Source organism: Liolophura sinensis, chromosome 5 (genome assembly GCF_032854445.1).
Source record: "Liolophura sinensis isolate JHLJ2023 chromosome 5, CUHK_Ljap_v2, whole genome shotgun sequence".
Classification (NCBI taxonomy): Eukaryota; Metazoa; Mollusca; class Polyplacophora; order Chitonida; family Chitonidae; genus Liolophura; species Liolophura sinensis.
The window spans coordinates 5,607,983-5,627,873 of record NC_088299.1 but is presented as its reverse complement, the minus strand read 5'-3'; the positions used below and the strand labels follow the sequence as shown (position 1 = coordinate 5,627,873).

The 19,891-nt window shown below is 39.1% G+C and overlaps 1 protein-coding gene across 1 annotated transcript in view; it reads right to left on the bottom strand.

Annotated features, from left to right (window-relative positions):
- Nucleotides 1–19,891, bottom strand: part of LOC135465794 (calbindin-32-like) — a 66,992-nt gene extending 47,101 nt beyond the window's left edge. The window contains exons 1-2 of the mRNA XM_064743139.1: nt 19,688–19,891; nt 11,595–11,680 (exon numbers count right to left, since the gene is read on the bottom strand). Of these exons, the coding sequence (XP_064599209.1) occupies nt 11,595–11,680; nt 19,688–19,808 (207 nt within the window). The 5' untranslated portion in view covers nt 19,809–19,891. The remainder of the gene's footprint in view (nt 1–11,594; nt 11,681–19,687) is intronic.

The following is a 19,891-nucleotide window of genomic DNA, read 5'->3' as shown; positions in this document are numbered from 1 at the left end:
CAAACCTTGTAACTCCCAAAATTATGTTCCATGGTTTGACTGCTAAATGTCGTTACACGCATTAGCGTGATTGGATTAAGCACCCTACGACCAAGAACAAAAAGAACGTCCCAAACATTAAGTTCAACAACAACGATTTCGTCTCATGGAGACGTTCGCCGCAGCTAAAAGAAACGCACAGGAATTCAATGTCAGAAGAACGCGTGTGTGACATGTTCTATTTCCACTGGAATAAGAACCAAAAAGCAAAAATGATCATATTTACACAGATCTTTATTTGACAAGTACAGCTTTTTTTAGTTGAAATGGACTATCTGATATCGGCGTCCCGGTACGATAGCGTTACACACGCGGACACAGTGTAATGTTTATCTTACCGTCAATATCGACACACTTTGAGTGCTGTGTTAACAACAATCACGTTCAATAAACAAAACTTGCTGGTTTTCCGGTAAGAGACCCGTGTACTAAACTCACATTTTTTTTCATGTCAGACTTGGATTTGCTTGGTTTTTCTTTGTAATGCAGAAACACCAATAAGTGACTGCGAATTTTAGTCCATCTTGGTGACCAGTCAGGCGTAACGTTTGTTAACATTTGTTCTCAAAGTAATATATATGCTACAATTGCACTGAACGAAAGAGTCGTTCGCTTGTTGAAAGGAAACGTTTACTAGTATAAGGACTTAACCTGATAACAATTTAATTAATAATTATAATTATATTATAATTTATTTTTAGTAAAAAATATTTTAAATCGGCCAAGAAAGGAAAGCTCAACGTTCACATATTTATGCTTGCTAACTTGAGTAGGATTTAACATCGTTTTAACATTACTTGGGTGGGATATCATGGTCGTGTGTCCATGTAATAGGCCGAACCCGTTGCCAATTATCCTGGTGCCTCACTGCAACGCCATGAAGAAGACACCAGATACCACGTCCATCTCAGTTATATTGTACTCTCAGGAAACCAACCAGTCTGTTCCGCTTATGGTACACACAATGGCGAAGATTACCAACGCTAAATTTTCTACGGGCATAACTCGGGATTCAAATTCGAATCTATCGATTACGATACCCCACCGCGGCCGATCAATCATATGGGATATATTTGGTCATCATATACATGCCCAAGGTAATGCTCCCAGCCTTACCTGGACTCGAATTCTGCCCAATACACAATATATTTTGTTGACAAAATGTCGTTCATAAAGCCGACAGGCATTTTGGGGTGTTTTGAACAAAATGAACTCACAATAGGATGATCAATAGATATGTGTGTGTATATCACTGGATAACTTGATCATCCAGTACCTGAGAACTTATCCTCATGTATTCTTGAAAATGTTTTCACAACAGCGGGCTATGTACATAATGCAAAGAATTTCCACCGTTCATTTGCTGATCTCTAACCGCTGCTGAAGTAAAGTGTTTGACTGGTTGAAAAGCGTTTAAGTTGTCATGTTCACATAGGTGCGACAGACTGGCAGATTTAGGTGGCGGATCACAAGTAGCGTCAAACACTGACACTCAAACGCTAACACGTAGAAGGTTTTGGGACATTCTAACTAAAGTACCTGTACTACTGTTTTACAAGGAGGAGACGTAAATTAAGATGGCTGAGAGGATATTGGAGAAAGATTAGATGCCACATACAGTTCAGTGGAAAATTCATAGCATTTACATGTAAACCAGTAATTTTTTTACCAACAGACTTTAATAAATCGGCCTCACACAGAGACGGTCGATTGTCTCCCGTCACTAGCTGACGCTTTTCAGGAAATAACAGTTTAGCTGCAGCGATAATTTTAATTGCCAACGAGCTCTTCCATGATCGCCTTTTTGAAGACAAATCAATATCTTTGTGCAATAGTATTTTTCAGTAATGTCAAAAGCAAATTCGTGGGGATTTCAAAGTCCTCCGCGAAAACTGTCGATAAACCCAGCAAAGCCCTAAATAGTCTCCTGAAATAAAGCTGTACGAGTTGTACGACGTTCACGTTCATCTGCAGGGCTCTTTGCGTGCTTCAGAGGAAATAAAGGAAGACCCAAGTCTGTCTTTTAAGTAATGAAACATTGCAAAAGGCTAAAACCAGAACGAACTTGTCAGAGTTTGCTCCGCCCATGTATGAGTTTAATACAGCAAGTTGTTATGTTTGATGGTTGGTTAACGTTGTAGTTATTACGCCATTACATTATTACAGTAATGGTCAGATTGGGAACACAAAAACAATGTTAATTGTTATGTTCAGCAGAGTTAAAATCAACACAGAAAAATGCCGCAACACGCAGATGCCAGTGTCTATACACCCTTTTCCTATCTTGGATCCTTTAGCGAAAAGATATCCACACAGAAGATTTAAACATAAATTACACAAGAGAAAAAGATTTCCAGGCTAGGCTAGGTTCAAATAATCACTTGTGAATAATCTCCACTTGGGAGCATTGTTGGAGGGATTATATAAAAGGTGATAATATAAAACAACTCTTACAGCCCTGATACAACAGCGGCAAAAACATTACCAGGCGAATGAAAAGTCTAAATTCTACTAAGAAAGAAATATTTTGTGAAGGACATACAAAGAATATAGTAATGTAGTCTGGTCGAATATCACCGCTAATCATTTATAAGTGAATTTCGCACAGCGATGTCATGAAATTCAATTTTGGTTCTTGGGTCCCCGGATTCCATTTTGCAAACTTTGAAGGAGCAGTTTCTCGTACATGTAACTGTCTTCAGATATGACCTTGCCAATGTCAGCCGACATATAAAAAAGTTACGAAAAAAAATGATGTACGAAGATTGAAACGGTTACACCTCGACGTAAATATCATTCACTATTATTTTACATTATTCACTACCAGTCGCCCGTTCAACTGTAAAAATATTAGTTGCCCGTTGTGTCGTCTAAAACTGAGATATCCATCCGGCAGTTCAATTTTAGGGATTATACGTAGTCAGTTGAACAGGGCTTATAAGTCACGCCACATCACCTTCGTCTGGTAATAATACAATGTGCAGCTACTGCAGCCCAGTTTCCAGTCTTGCGACCAGAGCGGAAGTAGCTTAGGAACGTACGCGTGTCCACAATCCACGAAATGAAAATGCAGATTAAGATGCTAGGTACGTGTCAAACCCATAATATTCAATATAGCCCCCTGTGTATGGTTCCAGATATAACCCACACATTTTTCCATGGCGTACCTAACGGAACCAGACAACCATTCACATGACGTCCTATTCACTTCTGGGTACTTCCGGTCTGCTAACAGCTCGAACCGAAGCAGTCCAACTGTTCTGATGCTATCCTCACCCCGTGATAGTTTGCTAATAGTATTTTCAGTCACAGTCTTCTACTGGTCGAGCAATAAAAGCGGCCGTTTAACACAAACATCGGGCTCATTACTGGCCAGGCTAAGGATGTGTACCATCCACTCTACTCAAGACCACTCGATGGGAATTAAAAGCTGATGAAAGAGAGATCGATTAGTCTTGTCTAAGCGTTTAGACGATAAGAGTCTGGTTCCGGTGAGAGCACTGAGACGCGTTTACTTTGTAAGGAAAGCCCACTTTGTTCGAAATCACCTGATACTGGTGACATCATTGTAACTTTTGCACTGTTAAAATTTTCAAGTTAATGTTTACTGCATCTGATTCAGTTTCACTTAAGTTTCACTTCACCGAAAGATAAACGTTTACTTTTTTAATTAAGATTAACATTTATCATGTTAAACTTTTACCGGTCATAAGTAAACCTTTACTGCAAAATTGATTCAAAAAGATGCCTATATGCCCATTTGCTTAAGGAAAGTAGTGATCGATTTAATATACATAAATTAAAAAAACACAAACATCTTGCATGGCCAAATGTAAGCGCTATTTGGGTGGAGAATGGGATATACCCCTAACTGAACAGGTTCATGTTTTGCTGACTATTACTATCGTAGTGTTAAGGGCTCCAAGTAAAAATACCTTAGTTCATTTCCAAATAAAAATACATTTTATAAATAAGAAGTGTTTACTGTAAAAGGTAAACATTTACACATGTAAAACATATTCATTAATCACTGAACCTCTATGAATTCTAACAAATAAACCCTATCGCCGAATTACAGAACTTGACAAATGTGAAGCAGGTGGTTTGATTTCCAGCTTTCATATCTATTCAACATAATTTAAAATATTCGTACAGATGTGTACTGGGGAGTAGGAAATTACTACATCACTTATACGAAGAGGCCTCCGCGGGCATGGTGGTTAGAGTATGAATATTGAATGCCGATATATCAATTAGTCATAACCGCATGAATATTAAATGCCTATATATCAATCAGTCATAACCGCATGAATATTGAATGCCGATATATCAATCAGTCATAACCGCATGGATATTGAATGCCGATATATCAATCAGTCATAACCGCATGGATATTAAATGCCGATATATCAATCAGTCATAACCGCATGGATATTAAATGCCGATATATCAATCAGTCATAACCGCATGAATATTAAATGCCGATATATCAATCAGTCATAACCGCATAAATATTGAATTCCGATATATCAATCAGTCATAACCGCATGAATATTGAATGCCCATATATCAATCAGTCATACCCGCATGAATATTGAATGCCGATATATCAATCAGTCATAACCGCATGGATATTAAATGCCGATATATCAATCAGTCATAACCGCATGAATATTGAATGCCCATGTATCAATCAGTCATAACTGCATGAATATTAAATGCCGATATATCAATCAGTCATAACCGCATAAATATTGAATTCCGATATATCAATCAGTCATAACCGCATGAATATTGAATGCCGATATATCAATCAGTCATACCCGCATGAATATTGAATGCCGATATATCGATCGGTCGTATCTATATGAATATTGACAGTTATATCAAGCAGTCCACCTTCGAGATAGATGATAGATATGCTTGCGTTGTACACAAACACTAGCAAAGGGTACACAACGTGCATTACTCGAAAGTCAACAGTAGACGAGAACATGATCTGAAAGAGAAACAATCTCTGGTAAATGAGTGAGATGAAATGTCAAACATGCACAGTGTTCCTGGAGTTATGCTAGTCCTTACTTTGCTAATCGATTTTCTTGTCTTGCAGTCGTCGTTACGTAGGTGGGATTTATCGACTTGCAGATCTGGTTAGCCTCACTGTCGTATTGACCCGCCTCAGTAGCAGGTACACGCACGTCTCATGACGTGAGCGCGCGCAGGGATTGTCGCAACTGATGTTTCGTTGAGCGAGTAGGCATTCCTCGGTGATTATCGGCAGTCGTCGCGTGCTCTTAGAGAAATCAAATTGAATCTCAAGATGAAGTTAAGTCTGAGTAACTGGGTGAGGCATAGGAAGCAAAACGATTTGCTAGGATTTGTCCGTCTTATCACATTGTTAGTTTTCCACTTTCTGACAAGACAGCAAAGCAAATACCATAAATTTATTCGTGTTCTTGATTAAAGAATGCTACACAGTATGTTCTCACAGGATTTCAGCAGTGTTCTGAGATGACCTAAAGTTGTCTGGAATCTCACTACCTTGCTGACATCGAATATCAGCTGTTTTAGGTGTTTGATGTTTACCTCTAGTAGCACGGTTAAGGCAGGTGAGCAAGAGGAGACTAATGCAATGTTCAAGTAGATATTGTGTGCCGTCAACTTTCTGCCATGTTATGCTGGCCTGTTCAATAACACAGGCTCTAAAGCAGACTTTTAAAACCAGCCTGATTTTTTCCCCAGACTCCGTCATCTGTCTTTCAACCATACGAAGTTCTTAAAAAAGGCGGTTTCGTCCACTCCTTCGCCTTTTTGCCAGATCCATTGTCCTTTTTACCACTCAGAACTGCCTCAAAAAACCACTGTAGACTTCAACACAATGGTCATCCGTTATATTTTACCATACGCGGCCATGACACTAAAAAGGTTACTTATAGTCCTCTGGGAGGCGCTGAGCTGGAAATCACAAATTCGATTATTTGATAGGCTCAAAATGCACAATTCATCAATGATGCAATGCGCGTTAAAACGGCGAAATGAAAAAATAAGACTGAGTGTGTGTCTGGCAAAAGAATTAAAAAACAAAACGACCATGCTTTGGGGGGAATCTCGTGAGTTGGAAAGATAGGTGAGATATTCTCCTAAATAAAAGCATGCTGTTTGAAGTGGGAGATTATGCCAGCATAATCTCAGAAAGTGTTGACAGCACAATGTGTCTACTTAAGTCATCCATCAGTCTACTCATGCTCAGTGGCGTTAATCATTTCTAAAACAACTGATTTAGAAAAGCAAAATTGATGGTCTTGTGCACATCACGTTCTTTATGAGTGACTAGAGACATTCCCGCCTTTAAGACCTTTTCAAGATTAAGCAACCTTTGTCATTTCTGCTACACACACACAGGAAGTCATAAACAAAGAGCTTATCGCTTCCATGTAATATGTGCAGAAAAGGTTCAAAAGGGATTTAAACATATCAGAAGCCATTGCTTTGGGGTCAGAAAGCTGTCTAAGATTCGATATTTCAGGCAATGAGCAAATCACGGCATCGTGATGGCATGAAATCCATTTGTAAAGAAATCCCGGTGTACCCGATATAGGTCTGACCTTTTGTGGAATTAAAATCCTCAGCGGGAATATCTTAGACTGTAGATCAGAGTTAAAATTAGTCCTTTGAACCCTGAATGCAGATCATCGCCGCGGGTTTGTAAACCGGTCACCAGACTTGTTCGTTATACAATGTGTCTAATGCTGTAATGCAGTAGGCCTCTCTCTGAGTCAGCACACGACTTCTATAAGGCCGGCCGTTTAATCTTCGTCACATGCATGTATTCCCACTTCAATACCTGACGTCATTGGTATTACTAAAATTATTACTAGGCAGTGTGTCAGATGTGTTTTATTTTCATTTTATCAAAATAATTAGTTCCAAAGAGTACTGAGACCATCAAGTTCAAATTCTAACAAAGCTCTTGAAGCCTAGGGAAGTATATACTACTAGGTTGAACAGGCACCATTCAGTGTGTCATTATATAGATATTGGTATGTTGTCATGACTTCCCCCCGTGATGGCTTATCCATTGCAGCTCCTCCTAATGCAGCGTGGATAGGTTGCGGTAATACATGTAACTGTAGTACATTTCCATCGAAACAGGGGCCTCTATAACCAAAGGGGTTAACACGCCAGTGGGGCGCGATGATCCAGGAGCCTCTCATCAATGTTGTCGCTGTGAGTTCAAGTCCCGCCTATGCTGGCTTCCTCTACGGCCATATGGGAGAAGGTCTGACAGCAACCTGAGGATGATCGTGGGTTTCCTACCGAACTCTGCCCGGTTTCCTCTCACCATAATGCTGGCCGCCGTCGTATCAGTGAAATATTTCTGAGCACGGCGTAAAATACCAACGAAACAAATCAAATCAATCGAAAAAAAACTTCAAAAATCCGGTCCAAATGGATCAGGTCCATGTCAAATACACCTGATAAGTGCATTTCCGATACTCAAGTGAAACATTCTCATTAGCTGAAAGTTTGCCTCCTCTGAGTGTGTCGGGAAGAAGGCTTGCTCTGTGGTTTTGGAGATGAATCAATTTGATAACATTTTAATGAAATACGAGTGTGTTAGAATAGATATAGCCATGTGGCGAGTATCGAAGCGTAACTGATTAAGGCTCTTGGGGTGACCAGACGGGTGTTCGAGTACTCGCTGAGTGTGGTAACTTTCATCCGACAAATAGCCACAAATGTGTCGGATTTACATGAAGGAACGTTTACCGCTGTTCATACGCACATGAAAACTTCGCTAACATAAATCGATGTCAGCTGAGTGGTGAATGTAATTAACTAACTTGTTTTGAGACAAAACGAACCAAAACGGATCGATGGCAATCACACCTGTTCATGAAACATCATCCCATTTTCCGAACCTGTGCCATGATATGGTGGAGACGAATCAAGCAATTAAACACCTTTGAATGACCTTTGCAATGGCCACATCCATCACGTGACTAAAACAACCAGATCGAGTAGGATAGATTCTGAAAATGTATGGGGATTTTTTGGTGAATTTGTTTGATCGTCTTGATCGTTTTTAGTTAGGCCAACCTGAAAACAGTTTGGTTCATTTCCAGGATGTCACATTTGTTACTGTTTCTCTCCGTAACCCTCACAACTGCTTTGCACGAAGGAAAGTTTCCCCACTCCGCAGCTAATGTTCTAAACATAGAACATAGGCATCACCTTGTTGTAACTTCTTTTCTGTACGTAACAATATCCTTCCCATGCAGCCATCACGTTGCCAATTATGTAGTCTTACATGAATTTTTTATTTATTTATTTGATTAGTGTTTTACGCCGTACTCAAGAATATTTCACTTGTACGACGGCGACCAGCATTATGGTGGAAGGAAACCGTGTAGTCTTACATGAAATTCGTTAGATATTAACCGTATAACTGAAATAAACCTGCACAAGGGTCTTAAGCCCCAGATGAAGAAACAAATTTACCTTGGATACTATAGCATTTTCTTATATCATTTTATGAGTATTTATAAAAGGGCTGATTGGAAGATATGTTAGTATTGTTAGATTGATATTTGTTTTTTCTGGGCTAAGTCCTGCTTCCTTCACTTTTACAGGTGATATTTTCTTGAATATGAACCTAAATACCAACGAAATCAGAAAAAAAAATATGACTGAGAGAGTTTATATTCGACACTATATCTGCATTAGCATGCAAAAAAACATTAATCAACTTGGTTTTCGAACTTGATCTAAAGGACCACAAAAAAGGACCAAAAACGGCGCACTAAATTTTATTGAAGTTTTTCAATATTCGAAGCAGTTTTACATGGAAACAAAACCCTATTGAATGTATGGTTTACGGACGTGGTGTACGATTCTTCAGACAAAACCTGTACACAAACATTATTATTAAAATCGGGCAACAATCAGAGCAGTTATTGCAAAGAAAAAACAAAGCGTCACGGACGGATGACAAACAATAGGACGGGTTCGTAATAATATCCGTCCCGTTCGCTGACGAGAGAAATATAAATGATTCCCATGTTACATATGTTACTGATACCAGTGTCTAAATAACTGCATGGGGGTTACAGACAGATTTGTCAGTCAAGACAGCCTTAAGCTTCAGGGACACAGATAACCACGTTATTTTGCGTTTACAGCGGTTAACCGAAGATATCAGAATAACGGTACCGATTCAACATTATGTATATATTCACTGAGCCTTAGTTAATGATTTCCCCGCGTCCGGCTGTGTCCGTCTGTTGTGGTCAGCTAAGACCCTAGGGGGGGTTGGGGGTATTTGTTTGGAAGTCATGAGCAACCGGGTATTCTCAATCTCAATTGTCTAGAAGGTATTCCAAGACCAATTGCATACCGAAAGTTAACGTTAATATATTCGAGCAGTTGATGCTTATCAAATAAAATCACAACGCAGTATACTCATTGGAGAAACAATGGAGATAAATACTAGCATTAAGACTGCATTGGCAGACGCATCTGCATAAATACATGGCAATGTGAATATTCCCGTTGAAGGGCGACGGTAAAGCGTAATGGACGGAGTGGCCAAAATTCATAGTTTTATACCAGACCCTATCTCGGTGCAAATGTACCGTCAACATTGATTATTATTTCTCATTTTCGGCTATACAACAGGCTTTCAACTTATTTGACAAACCGTCATTCCTGAACCTCATTCTAGACTTGGAACGCAATTTAATTGTTTATGTGCTTCTTAATTTCCAGAATCAAGTGCCGGATGGTTAGGTCTACCATATTGAGGACCGTCATCACTAAAACATAGCCATTTTCACATATATAGAACTTACACTGCAGTGACCGTTGAAAATATTTATTATTTGTCACACAATGCACATGTTAAGCCCTTACGTTGTATAGTATTCATTTTACAGCCAGGGAAAGTATTCATAAATGTAAAAGCGAAAGATTTATGACATTGAATTGGCATCAGCAATACACAATACACGACACTGCACTTCCTTCCACTACCGTCCTACGTGGGAAGATCTGACAGCAACCTTGAGCTGGTCGTGGGTTTCCCGCGGGTATCGCCCTATTTTCCTCCCACTATAATCCTGGCCGAGGTCGTATAAGTGAAATATTACTGAGAACGGCGTAAAACTCCAATCAAATCAAATAAAACACTGATCTCAGTCCCCAGTAATATACCAAGTGTGAATTTGACCGAATAAGCTCTATGGACAAAATCGAAAGACAGCCAGAGAATTCTTCCCTTATGCATGTAGCTAGATTAATATCAAGAAGGCAGTGGAACTTATTAAGTTAGACATAAAAGATGTCTGTAGAGCGTATAATCTGTCCGAGTGAACACAGTAGTGGGTTAAATCAGTCAATAAGGATAAATAATGACGCTTGTCAGTCAGAGGAATACTCCAGGTTATGAATTGGCTTCATTTCTCCAAGGACTGCTGGAGGCCTCCAAAGGCTGCTGGAGGCCTCCGTGGCCGAGGGAGTTAGCACTCGGCGTAATGACCCAGGAGCCTCCCACCAACGCAGTCGCTGTGCGTTCACGTCCAGCTCATGCTGGCTTCCTCTCCAACCTTTCTTGGAAAGGTCTTACAACAACCTGCGGATGTTCGTGGGTTTCACCCGGGCTCTGCCCGGGTTCCTCCCATCATAATGCAGGCCTCCGTTGTACAAGTGAAATACTCTTGAGTACAGCGTAAAAAACCAATCAAATGAATAATTAACACAAAGGATTGTTAAAAATTTAGTACGAATAAAATATAATTTAATACAGCATAAGACGTCTGGGTAGATAACTAGCGTGTTTCATTTACTTATAAACGGGGATAAAAATACGTATATATATATATATATATATATATATATATATATATATATATATATATATATATATATATATATATATATATACTGTTCATGTAAATGCTTAATAGTTACAACTTACACGGCCATAGAGAGGTATTTTATGTTATTATAAAACATTCTAACAACAGTTGTGTACTCGTGTGAGGTTTACCCTTGAAGAATGGAATTTGACAGCGGCCGATTATGATGAAGAACATATATAAAAGAAAAAGTGAAGTGATCATTGATTGGTTAATAGATTAATACACCTGGGTTAATAAAAATCTACCGTTATCTCAATTCAGTGTCTAATAACAGGTGCGTGCACCGAACGTGGTATTAGCTGGGGAAGATTTACATGCAAATGTTCGCCTTCCTCTTGTGCCCATTCTCAAGTTTTTCTTATGATTATACCAAATTAAGTATTCACGCTACACGTGACCTCGGTGCATAGAGGGCTTCTTGTTGATACGGCTAAAAAAACGTTATGTTTCTGTTAAAGTGTATGCTGAAAATGACACAATGAAGGGCACAGAAGAAAAAACGGCCTTGTTGTAGCATCTTATAATAAAGCGTTGAACAGCGAATTCGTCTTTTTTTTCATTGGACGTCATTTTTGTAAGAGCCCACAATAATATATGTTCTCGTAGTGCTAAGTAAGAAGGAGATGTATAACTTACCTCTCGACTAGAAGAAGCTGGACACGCGCTGGTAATAAGTTCTGCCAGGAATTGCTCCAGTTCAACACCTTCGATGTACCCATTTCCTAAACAACAGTAACAAATATGATACATATGTATACATTGGTATAAGTGGGCAGTTCAACGTTTTTACAAGGTGAGAAAGAGAAGGTGAGTAACGATGTTCGTTAATAGATAATGGTCGATTGGACTTTAATCAGTAGGCGAGCTATATAAGCACAAGTAAAGAGGATTTACAGAGAATATTATTAGACGGCTTAATAGCTTACTGTTACTCACACCATTAGCTAGGCGCTGGGACATACGTTTGGAACCAACACATACGTCTGCATTTTACGACTGCTGAAAGGCAACTAGCCAGGAACATTACGACGTATCAAAAAGGTTAAAAGGCTTACGCAGGTTTATAGCGCATGACAAAAAGTGTTTTGGGACATTAGGCGAGCAGTAAAAGAAGAAAGCGTGAAACAGGTGATGTATTTCTTTATGCCGTTGTCACCAAACCCCGATCTTTGGACTCTCAACACATCTCACATGGGAATTTCATTATTTATTCGCTGTCAGTTCACATTGGTAGTTCTGGCACTAACACATATGTAAATGTGAGTATTGAAAAACGAATGACTTCTCCAGGTGAAATAAAACAGCGATTACAGTGTGATAATTGGAATCCAGTGAGACATAGCGGATGAAAGACGTTAGCTTGGCATTCCGTTCTTTGTCCCGGTTTATTTATTTATTTTTTTTTGGGGCTGCTTAAATATACAAATATACAAATTTATAAACACTATGCGCAAGACTGTAGATGAAACTGGTGTATACAACATCTCCGGGTACCTGACAAACATCCTGATTTGAAGTCAAAATACAAAACATTCTGAAGCTTTACTCGATCAAATAATCAAACTAAGCATTTATTCATTATCTCAGTGACGGTTTTATTCTAAACGAAGCAACTTAAACACCGCCTGCCGCCAAGGCGATTAAGCAGAACGCAGTGCGTTAATTACAATTTATTTGATCTCTAGTATAGAAATACTCGAAATACGCTGTGTTTTCATAACACTTAATAAAGCATCACATGAAAACAATGTATATGGACCAGGCCTGTATCTGCAGAATCCTTGTTTATGCAGGAATACAATCTAAAGGATTATAACATGTAGAATGAAACCCATAACAGCTCTTCCCAATTTAGCTGGGTTAGGGATTTATTCTAGTGGTTCGTGTATATGCTTAAAAGGAGCAACACAAACACTTTATTTGATACCAATGGTCTACAATTATTCAAAACGTTACACACAAAGACATTTAAACAATGCATTTGAACTAGTGAAATTCAGTCTTAGCACATTATTAAACCAGATAAAATATGACTAATGACGTCGTCACTCTAAGGCTTGGTTTAGGGAGAGTGACACATCAGTGCACTGAGCCAGCGAGGAAGATCGGCTTACAATGATCGTCATGAGAGCACTCAATTCTGTTTATAACGTTGTAACAGACATTCGTACGCCAACTGTCAAACATAAAGGAAGTGCTAGGCCAATAATCGCATCGCCAATATCCAATTGTACGTTCAGCACAAACCACCAAGGAACTAAGAAAATATATTTAATGTAAGAAATTAGGATGGATTTATGCAAAAAGAAACAGTTGACAGCCTTAAATGATGCTAGGTAGAGTGGCCTAAGGAATATTCTGGAAGTGTAAATTTCACGAGCAACAGTCTTGTACCTTGCTCGTAAGCTGTCGTTAATCAAAGATCAGTATCTCCGTTGCGCTTTCATTGCAACCCTGCGTGCATCCAAGGTGACCATTTTATACAAGGCGATGCGTATAGCCTAAAGCTAAAAAAAAATAGGGTATTCTGTCCATACTTACTGACATGATGCTCAATGTGACATGTTCCAAAACCACGTTTATAACACAAATCATCACAGAACTAAAAAAGTATAAAACCAAAGAAATCAGAGTGGTTTCATGAAAGGAAAAGCAGTCAACAGTTTTTAATGATGCTGGATGAGATGTCGTAAAGGGAGAATAATTAATGAGCATCAAGTCGTGCGTCATGCATGTCGTAATCAACTTTTGATTAAATTGTTCACATATTCAACAAGGCGACCGTTTTCACCACGATGCATATACATACCCTACAGTCTCAAGTTAAGCGGCATTTGCCACAATTAAATTCTGGGCATCCCTTCCATATTAACTCATAATATGCCTCTCGCAATATGTACAATGTTACTCCCACTTCCATTCCCTTAACCCATTAAACCTGTAAATAAAATATTGCTGAGTAAGGTGTAAAAATCAATGAAATAGACAACCAACAGCCAAAAACTCAAATCTTCATGTAGTTATGATAGCGATGAAAACACAGGGTATGACACTTTGGTCCGATCTTTCAATATGTAAGCTTTTCGAAGATTTTTACTGAAGCTTTTCGTGAGCTGATTTGAAACTACAGAGCCTGCCTCTGTCTGCATTCATGTAGAGCGAAGTGAATCGATTGCGTGCAAGCATACATGTATATTTCTTCCGAAACTCATTTATCAACACTGAATTTTCATCCTCTTTGATCACTGCCAGGTGTAATGTATATTTTATGTCCAATGAACAAGACAAATGTAGGAGCAACCTGAAATATAAACAATCATTTCAACAAAGATGGAAACAAGTATTACTGACTAGCTCGGAATGGAATTGTCAATGAACCGTGAATTCCAGTATCATCTGCCTGAGGCTATAAATGACGATATATAAATATTCAGTTGGAATCACAAAAAAGAAGTCGTCGCATCAAGGAAAATTCCTGCCAAATATAAGATATAAGTTCCGAACCGGTAATTGCAAGATTCATTTCCAAAACAACTTTTAACACTAGCTCCCAAAGACAAAGGTATGTAAGAAATTATACAAATAGGAAATAAAGCCGGTAACACACAAGAGAGAAGCGGTCATTAGTTTTCAGTGATGCCCTGCAAACAGTGGATATTCCATTCATGAAATCCATATCACAGAGCAACCTGCCCTGTGAGCTTTTATCGATTATTTATTTATTTATTTGATTGGTGTTTTACGCCGTACTCAAGAATATTTTACTTATACGACGGCGGCCACACCAAGCGAGGAAGTTACACAGACTAGATGAACAGTATAGTGTATCGTTATTGATAATTTATTTATTTGTCTGATTTGTGCTTTACGCTGTATTCAAGAGTATTTCACTTATACGACGGCGGCCACCATTTCGGTGGAAGGAAACCGGGCAGAGGCCGGGTGAAACCCACGACCATCGGCAGGTTGCTGAAGACCTTCCCACCCACGGCAGCAGAGGAAGCCAGCATGAGCTGGACTTGAATTCACAGCAACCGCATTGGCGAGAGGCTTCTGGGTCATTACGCCGCGCTATTTTATCGATTAAACAGTCTGTCGATGCACATCGTCTGACTATGAAGACGTACAGCATAGAAACTAAAGCCAAAGCCGCGACGACAGTGTGATAGCTGGCAAATGGTGACACCTACCCAGTGAAATACGACCTCTTGTCGGTTTAGCTCAGCCAGAGTTTTATTCTAACTGTTCATGTAAATGCATAAAAAACAGTAGCAATTTACACGACCCCTAGCACCATGGCTTAAGCACAATTTGGTAAAAAGACAGAAAAAGAAGTTGTAGTGATTTTAATTGCAATTTATTAGCGACGACGTAGCTAAGAAACTGTCACACGTGCAAAGCGTAGCCAGTGAACCGATGAGGATTTAGTTGCTTACATAGTAGTGACTTACAGGCATCCTGGCAACCTGACTCAAATAAAACTAGGTGAAAAATTGCAGTGATGAAGAACGACCGCATGAAATGTAAAACTGGAGTTGCGACGGCAGTATAGTAGCTGGAAAATGGTCACTACGTTTAATGTTCAAAACCGGCCTCTCGCCCATTTACCTCAGGTTTTATTTCAACAGGTTAACCTATGCAAGTGAGTAAATAGCACAGTAATTTACATGCATCTTAACATCATGCCTTCAGCAGAACAGAGTGGTGACATTCAGTTCCAAAAGAAATGGAAAGAAAAACAGCAGCGGTTATACCATCGTGAGATAGTTGGTAAACAGTCATGTGTAACCTGGGAAATCCGGCCTCTTGTAATTGTTTTAATGTGATGCTATGTTAAATGTTATGACAACACAGCATTTTGAGTAATTCTAGACATGTAACGTCTAATAACCTAAATTTGTATTTTGTAATTTACCTAAATCTGCGTAAGCCATGGAGTTGGCGGGAGGGGGGGGGGGGGGGAGGGGTGCATGTAAATTGCTACTATTCATGGGTTTACATAGTTAGAATAAAACCTTGACAGGTAAACTGAAAAGAGACCGTGTTTCACCGATTGCATGTGGCCATTGGCCACCTGTCACACTGTCGTCGTTGATTTGGTTTTGCTCTCTATGCTGTACGTCTTCAATTATATCTTGTCAGTTTACTTAATTTACCTTTTTAACTGTTATCTGTAAATCCTTAAAAATTAGCAACTTAATTAGCACCAGTGAAATTGCAAAGAGCAGTGATATGAACAGCAACTTATTAGATATCTCTATATGGACACTTTCTACGTCATAGCTGTAATAAAACACTTACAACATAAAGTGTGAAGCTAGAGCAGCGACGAATGTGTGATAAATGGCACACAACGGATGAAATACAGTCTCTTGTCAATTTACTCTAGTTAGAGTTTTATTTTGATTGTTCATGTGAATGCCTGTATTGCAGGAGATTACATGCATCTTAGTACCATGGCTTAAGCATAATTGTCACATTTTTACATGTACGCGTATTTCCCCATTGAAGGTGCGGTTTCTTTACGTTTGAGTAAATGCTAATCGTAAGGACCAGAAGCTGGTGTTATTCTCTCCGTAGACAGGCAAACCTCTCTACCCCTCATCATAATGAATGATGAAACTAACCAGCTACATGTAAGCACTACAGCATAATACATTTACCGCCTAGCTCAGATCGAGACTGTCTTGTATATGAGGTACGTGACAACACAGAAAAAGCTAAATATCCTCAATATGTGTGAGGTAAATGAACTGAAAGATTGAAAAACGAGAAAATATAAAAGCTCTACTACCACATTTCGGATAATAGCCTTCATCAAAGGCTTCATATTGCCACACCTAATTAGCCTGGAAATATTTTTATGCAGTATGTTTCATTCCAGATGCGCAGGTGCTGAGAGCGTCTGTATGTATTGTTGTACGCGTAGAACATACCTTTCCAGAAGCAATGTATAAACGTAACCGAGGAACTGTATTTGCTATCTCTACACAGTGCCGCTGAGACTAATTAGTTGTATTAACTAATACAGCCGCGATAGGTCATAAATGGATGTTGTGTGTTGCATGTTAGAGATTATATAATGTAATTAAGAAACTGTTAGCTAACATTACATATTGGGTCAATGAACTGGTGCCACTTTGGCTGATTAAGGCTGAGCAGTCTTCGATTTCCGGAAACGTTGGCCAAGTTTCTATAGACACAAGAGAATTTGATGTTCTTCGAACTTTTGAAACCTTAAGAAACTCACATGCCTCTATAGCAACGCATGTCGCGTGGTATAAGCATATGCCATGTTACTGACTACGCAAAGGTCGAAGTACGAAAAGATGGTTTAGAAATATTGTCTAGATTCAAAAGATGCGAATTTCTCTTTCTTCGTTAGATATCCTTTCCAACCGGATTCACGATGATATAACTTTTTGTTAAACTATGTTATATTATGGATAGATTTCAGTAGAGGTTTTTATTGAACGTATCTGTCTGAATAAAACATTTGGTTGGATTCGCTGTCTATATTCAACATGGTTTGCACACATATTTTGGATAACACGAACCCGATAAGTTTAAAATTGAAATAAAGCATACTGGCCAGCCAGCACACTGTCGTCAAAGCTCTGGCTTGGCTCTCTGTACTATTAGTCTTTAATTTCATTAGCAAGGCCCCGAAAGCAAAGTATTTTATATTATTTTGCATGAAATCTACGTAAAATTGTCATAGCAGATGTCTTCAACAGATGACAAACTGTTGAAATGACAACGCAATGACAAACGCAGCATGACATAAATTTTTGTTCACCGACACCTTATAAAACAGCAGGCCATACAAGATTTGGATACTGATTATATTAAAAATATCTTTAAAAATCACTCATTTTTTCACTATGCGTGACACAGTGGTACATAATTTGGATATTGATTCCAAATATTCGCCTAGAAAATTCCTTTCGTCGTAAAAACTGTTCACTGCTTCTGTTTGTTTGACTTATCTGCCTTAGCTTCGCACTTTACATACTTGTTTTGTTGAATTGGCCTTGTGATTTTGACATAGAACGTCCTTTTTGGATGACGGCAGGTATACAGACATCTGTTTTGACACCTAGATCCGTCATAATTTCGTAGTTTAAGCACTCATGTAACTGGTGGTTTGTTGCGTCTACGCTGTTTTGGAGAATTATTGGTTGATAATACTGGTTGATGATTGGTCTACGAATGTGAGTTACGACGCCTAGATCTATTTGATTTATTAACACCGAACTTCAGAAAATTTCACTTATACGAAGGCAACCAGCTTTGCCCTACTCTAAGCATATTCTTATTTGCAACTTTCCGCGACTAAATGCGCGTCTGTTCATGTATGTACCCATGCACAGACTATACTTGAAACCCACTCGCATATGTATACAGAGGTTACCTCATTTAAATTTAGAATTGTGCGCATAACACGCTACACATCTACTCTACATCCAGATTTATCATTCCTAACAATTAAAGTTTTATGGCATGACTGAATGCCATTATTGAACACGTATTCAAATTTCTTTTCATCACGGTTCTAGAATAAATTACAATAAATGCAGGCAAAGTGATACATGCAGATGCAGTCTTGCATTACTTTCTGAAATTGAATTTGTTGAAAAAAATTCAAAGCGTCTTCTGTAACCTACATGTATGTTAGAAAATCGTATTCGCTACTGTCTCATATCCATATAACACGACAGTAACTGGGGCCTATTCCAAGTCCAACACCCTCATCCCGCCATGCCCCTTGCCCTTCCAGTTTGTGGGACTTTGGTGGGAACAGGCGCTCGGCGCCAAACGTTAGCTCGCTATCGTTCATAAAAGACTACTTGTCTTCAGGATTACCAAGTAAGGTATCATATCGATAGGCGCTTATGCGGCAATGTACGTTACGCAGGCGCTTATGATGTAATGGACGTTACGGCAGGCTCATATGCTACAATGGAAGTTACGCCATGCGCACATGCTGAAATAGATGTTACCTTTAGACGCTTATGCTGGAAAAGATGTTACTGCAGGTCCACATGCTACAATGGACGTTACGATATGCATTTATGCTGGAATGGTTACTTGATACGAAAAATACAAAGATCTCCAATCAATACCTAAGCGAAAGAAAGAACCGCTAACCATTGACAGAAGAGCCAGACGCTGAGACACAAATAATACAAACTCGACTCACAAAGGAGAGTCGAGTTACGTGAAACTTCCTCTGATCAATCCCAGTTAAACGGTTCCAGTCTTGAGCTACGACCGCCGGCAAATCAATGTCTCTATGCATTGTGGTCAGATATGTATACATTTGGTGTGGTGCGACTCTATACGCCACCTTCCCCAGTACAAATCTCCGGCAGCCTTTACAAAGGCTTTGTTCAGACAACGTTATGCTGCCTGTGCCCAAATGCAGAACAGCGTCCCGCTGAGCTTCATCGACTAGCCTGTCACCATCATTAAACGACATCCGTAGCATTATCAAATATACAGGCGCATTGTATTACTATTACATCCAATGAACAGGACATTTGCTGCAGCGATTGCTTTTAATTATGATATCCTTAACATGAAGGCTAGAATTTAAACGAGGTGCATGTATTTCAAAAGCCGTTTAAACATCGCATGAAGGCGTATGCGTTACCGACAGAATCAGCTGTGATTTAGTGAGATATCACAATAGAAATTTACAGCTGTGTTGTGTTACTAACACTTACCGTCTTCGTCGTAATGATTCCAAACATCCATAAATTGGGCTGCTGTTAGCTCCTTGAAATCACGGGTACTTTTGTCCCGAAACTGACGCAAAAAGTTCTTCCCGGGCTCTTTGGTTGCCATAGCACCTTTCAAGATTAGAACTGATCGGAGTGTAAAGGTTGGTTGAAAAGGGTTGTTCACGAGAGTTTTATCCGAAGTAAAAC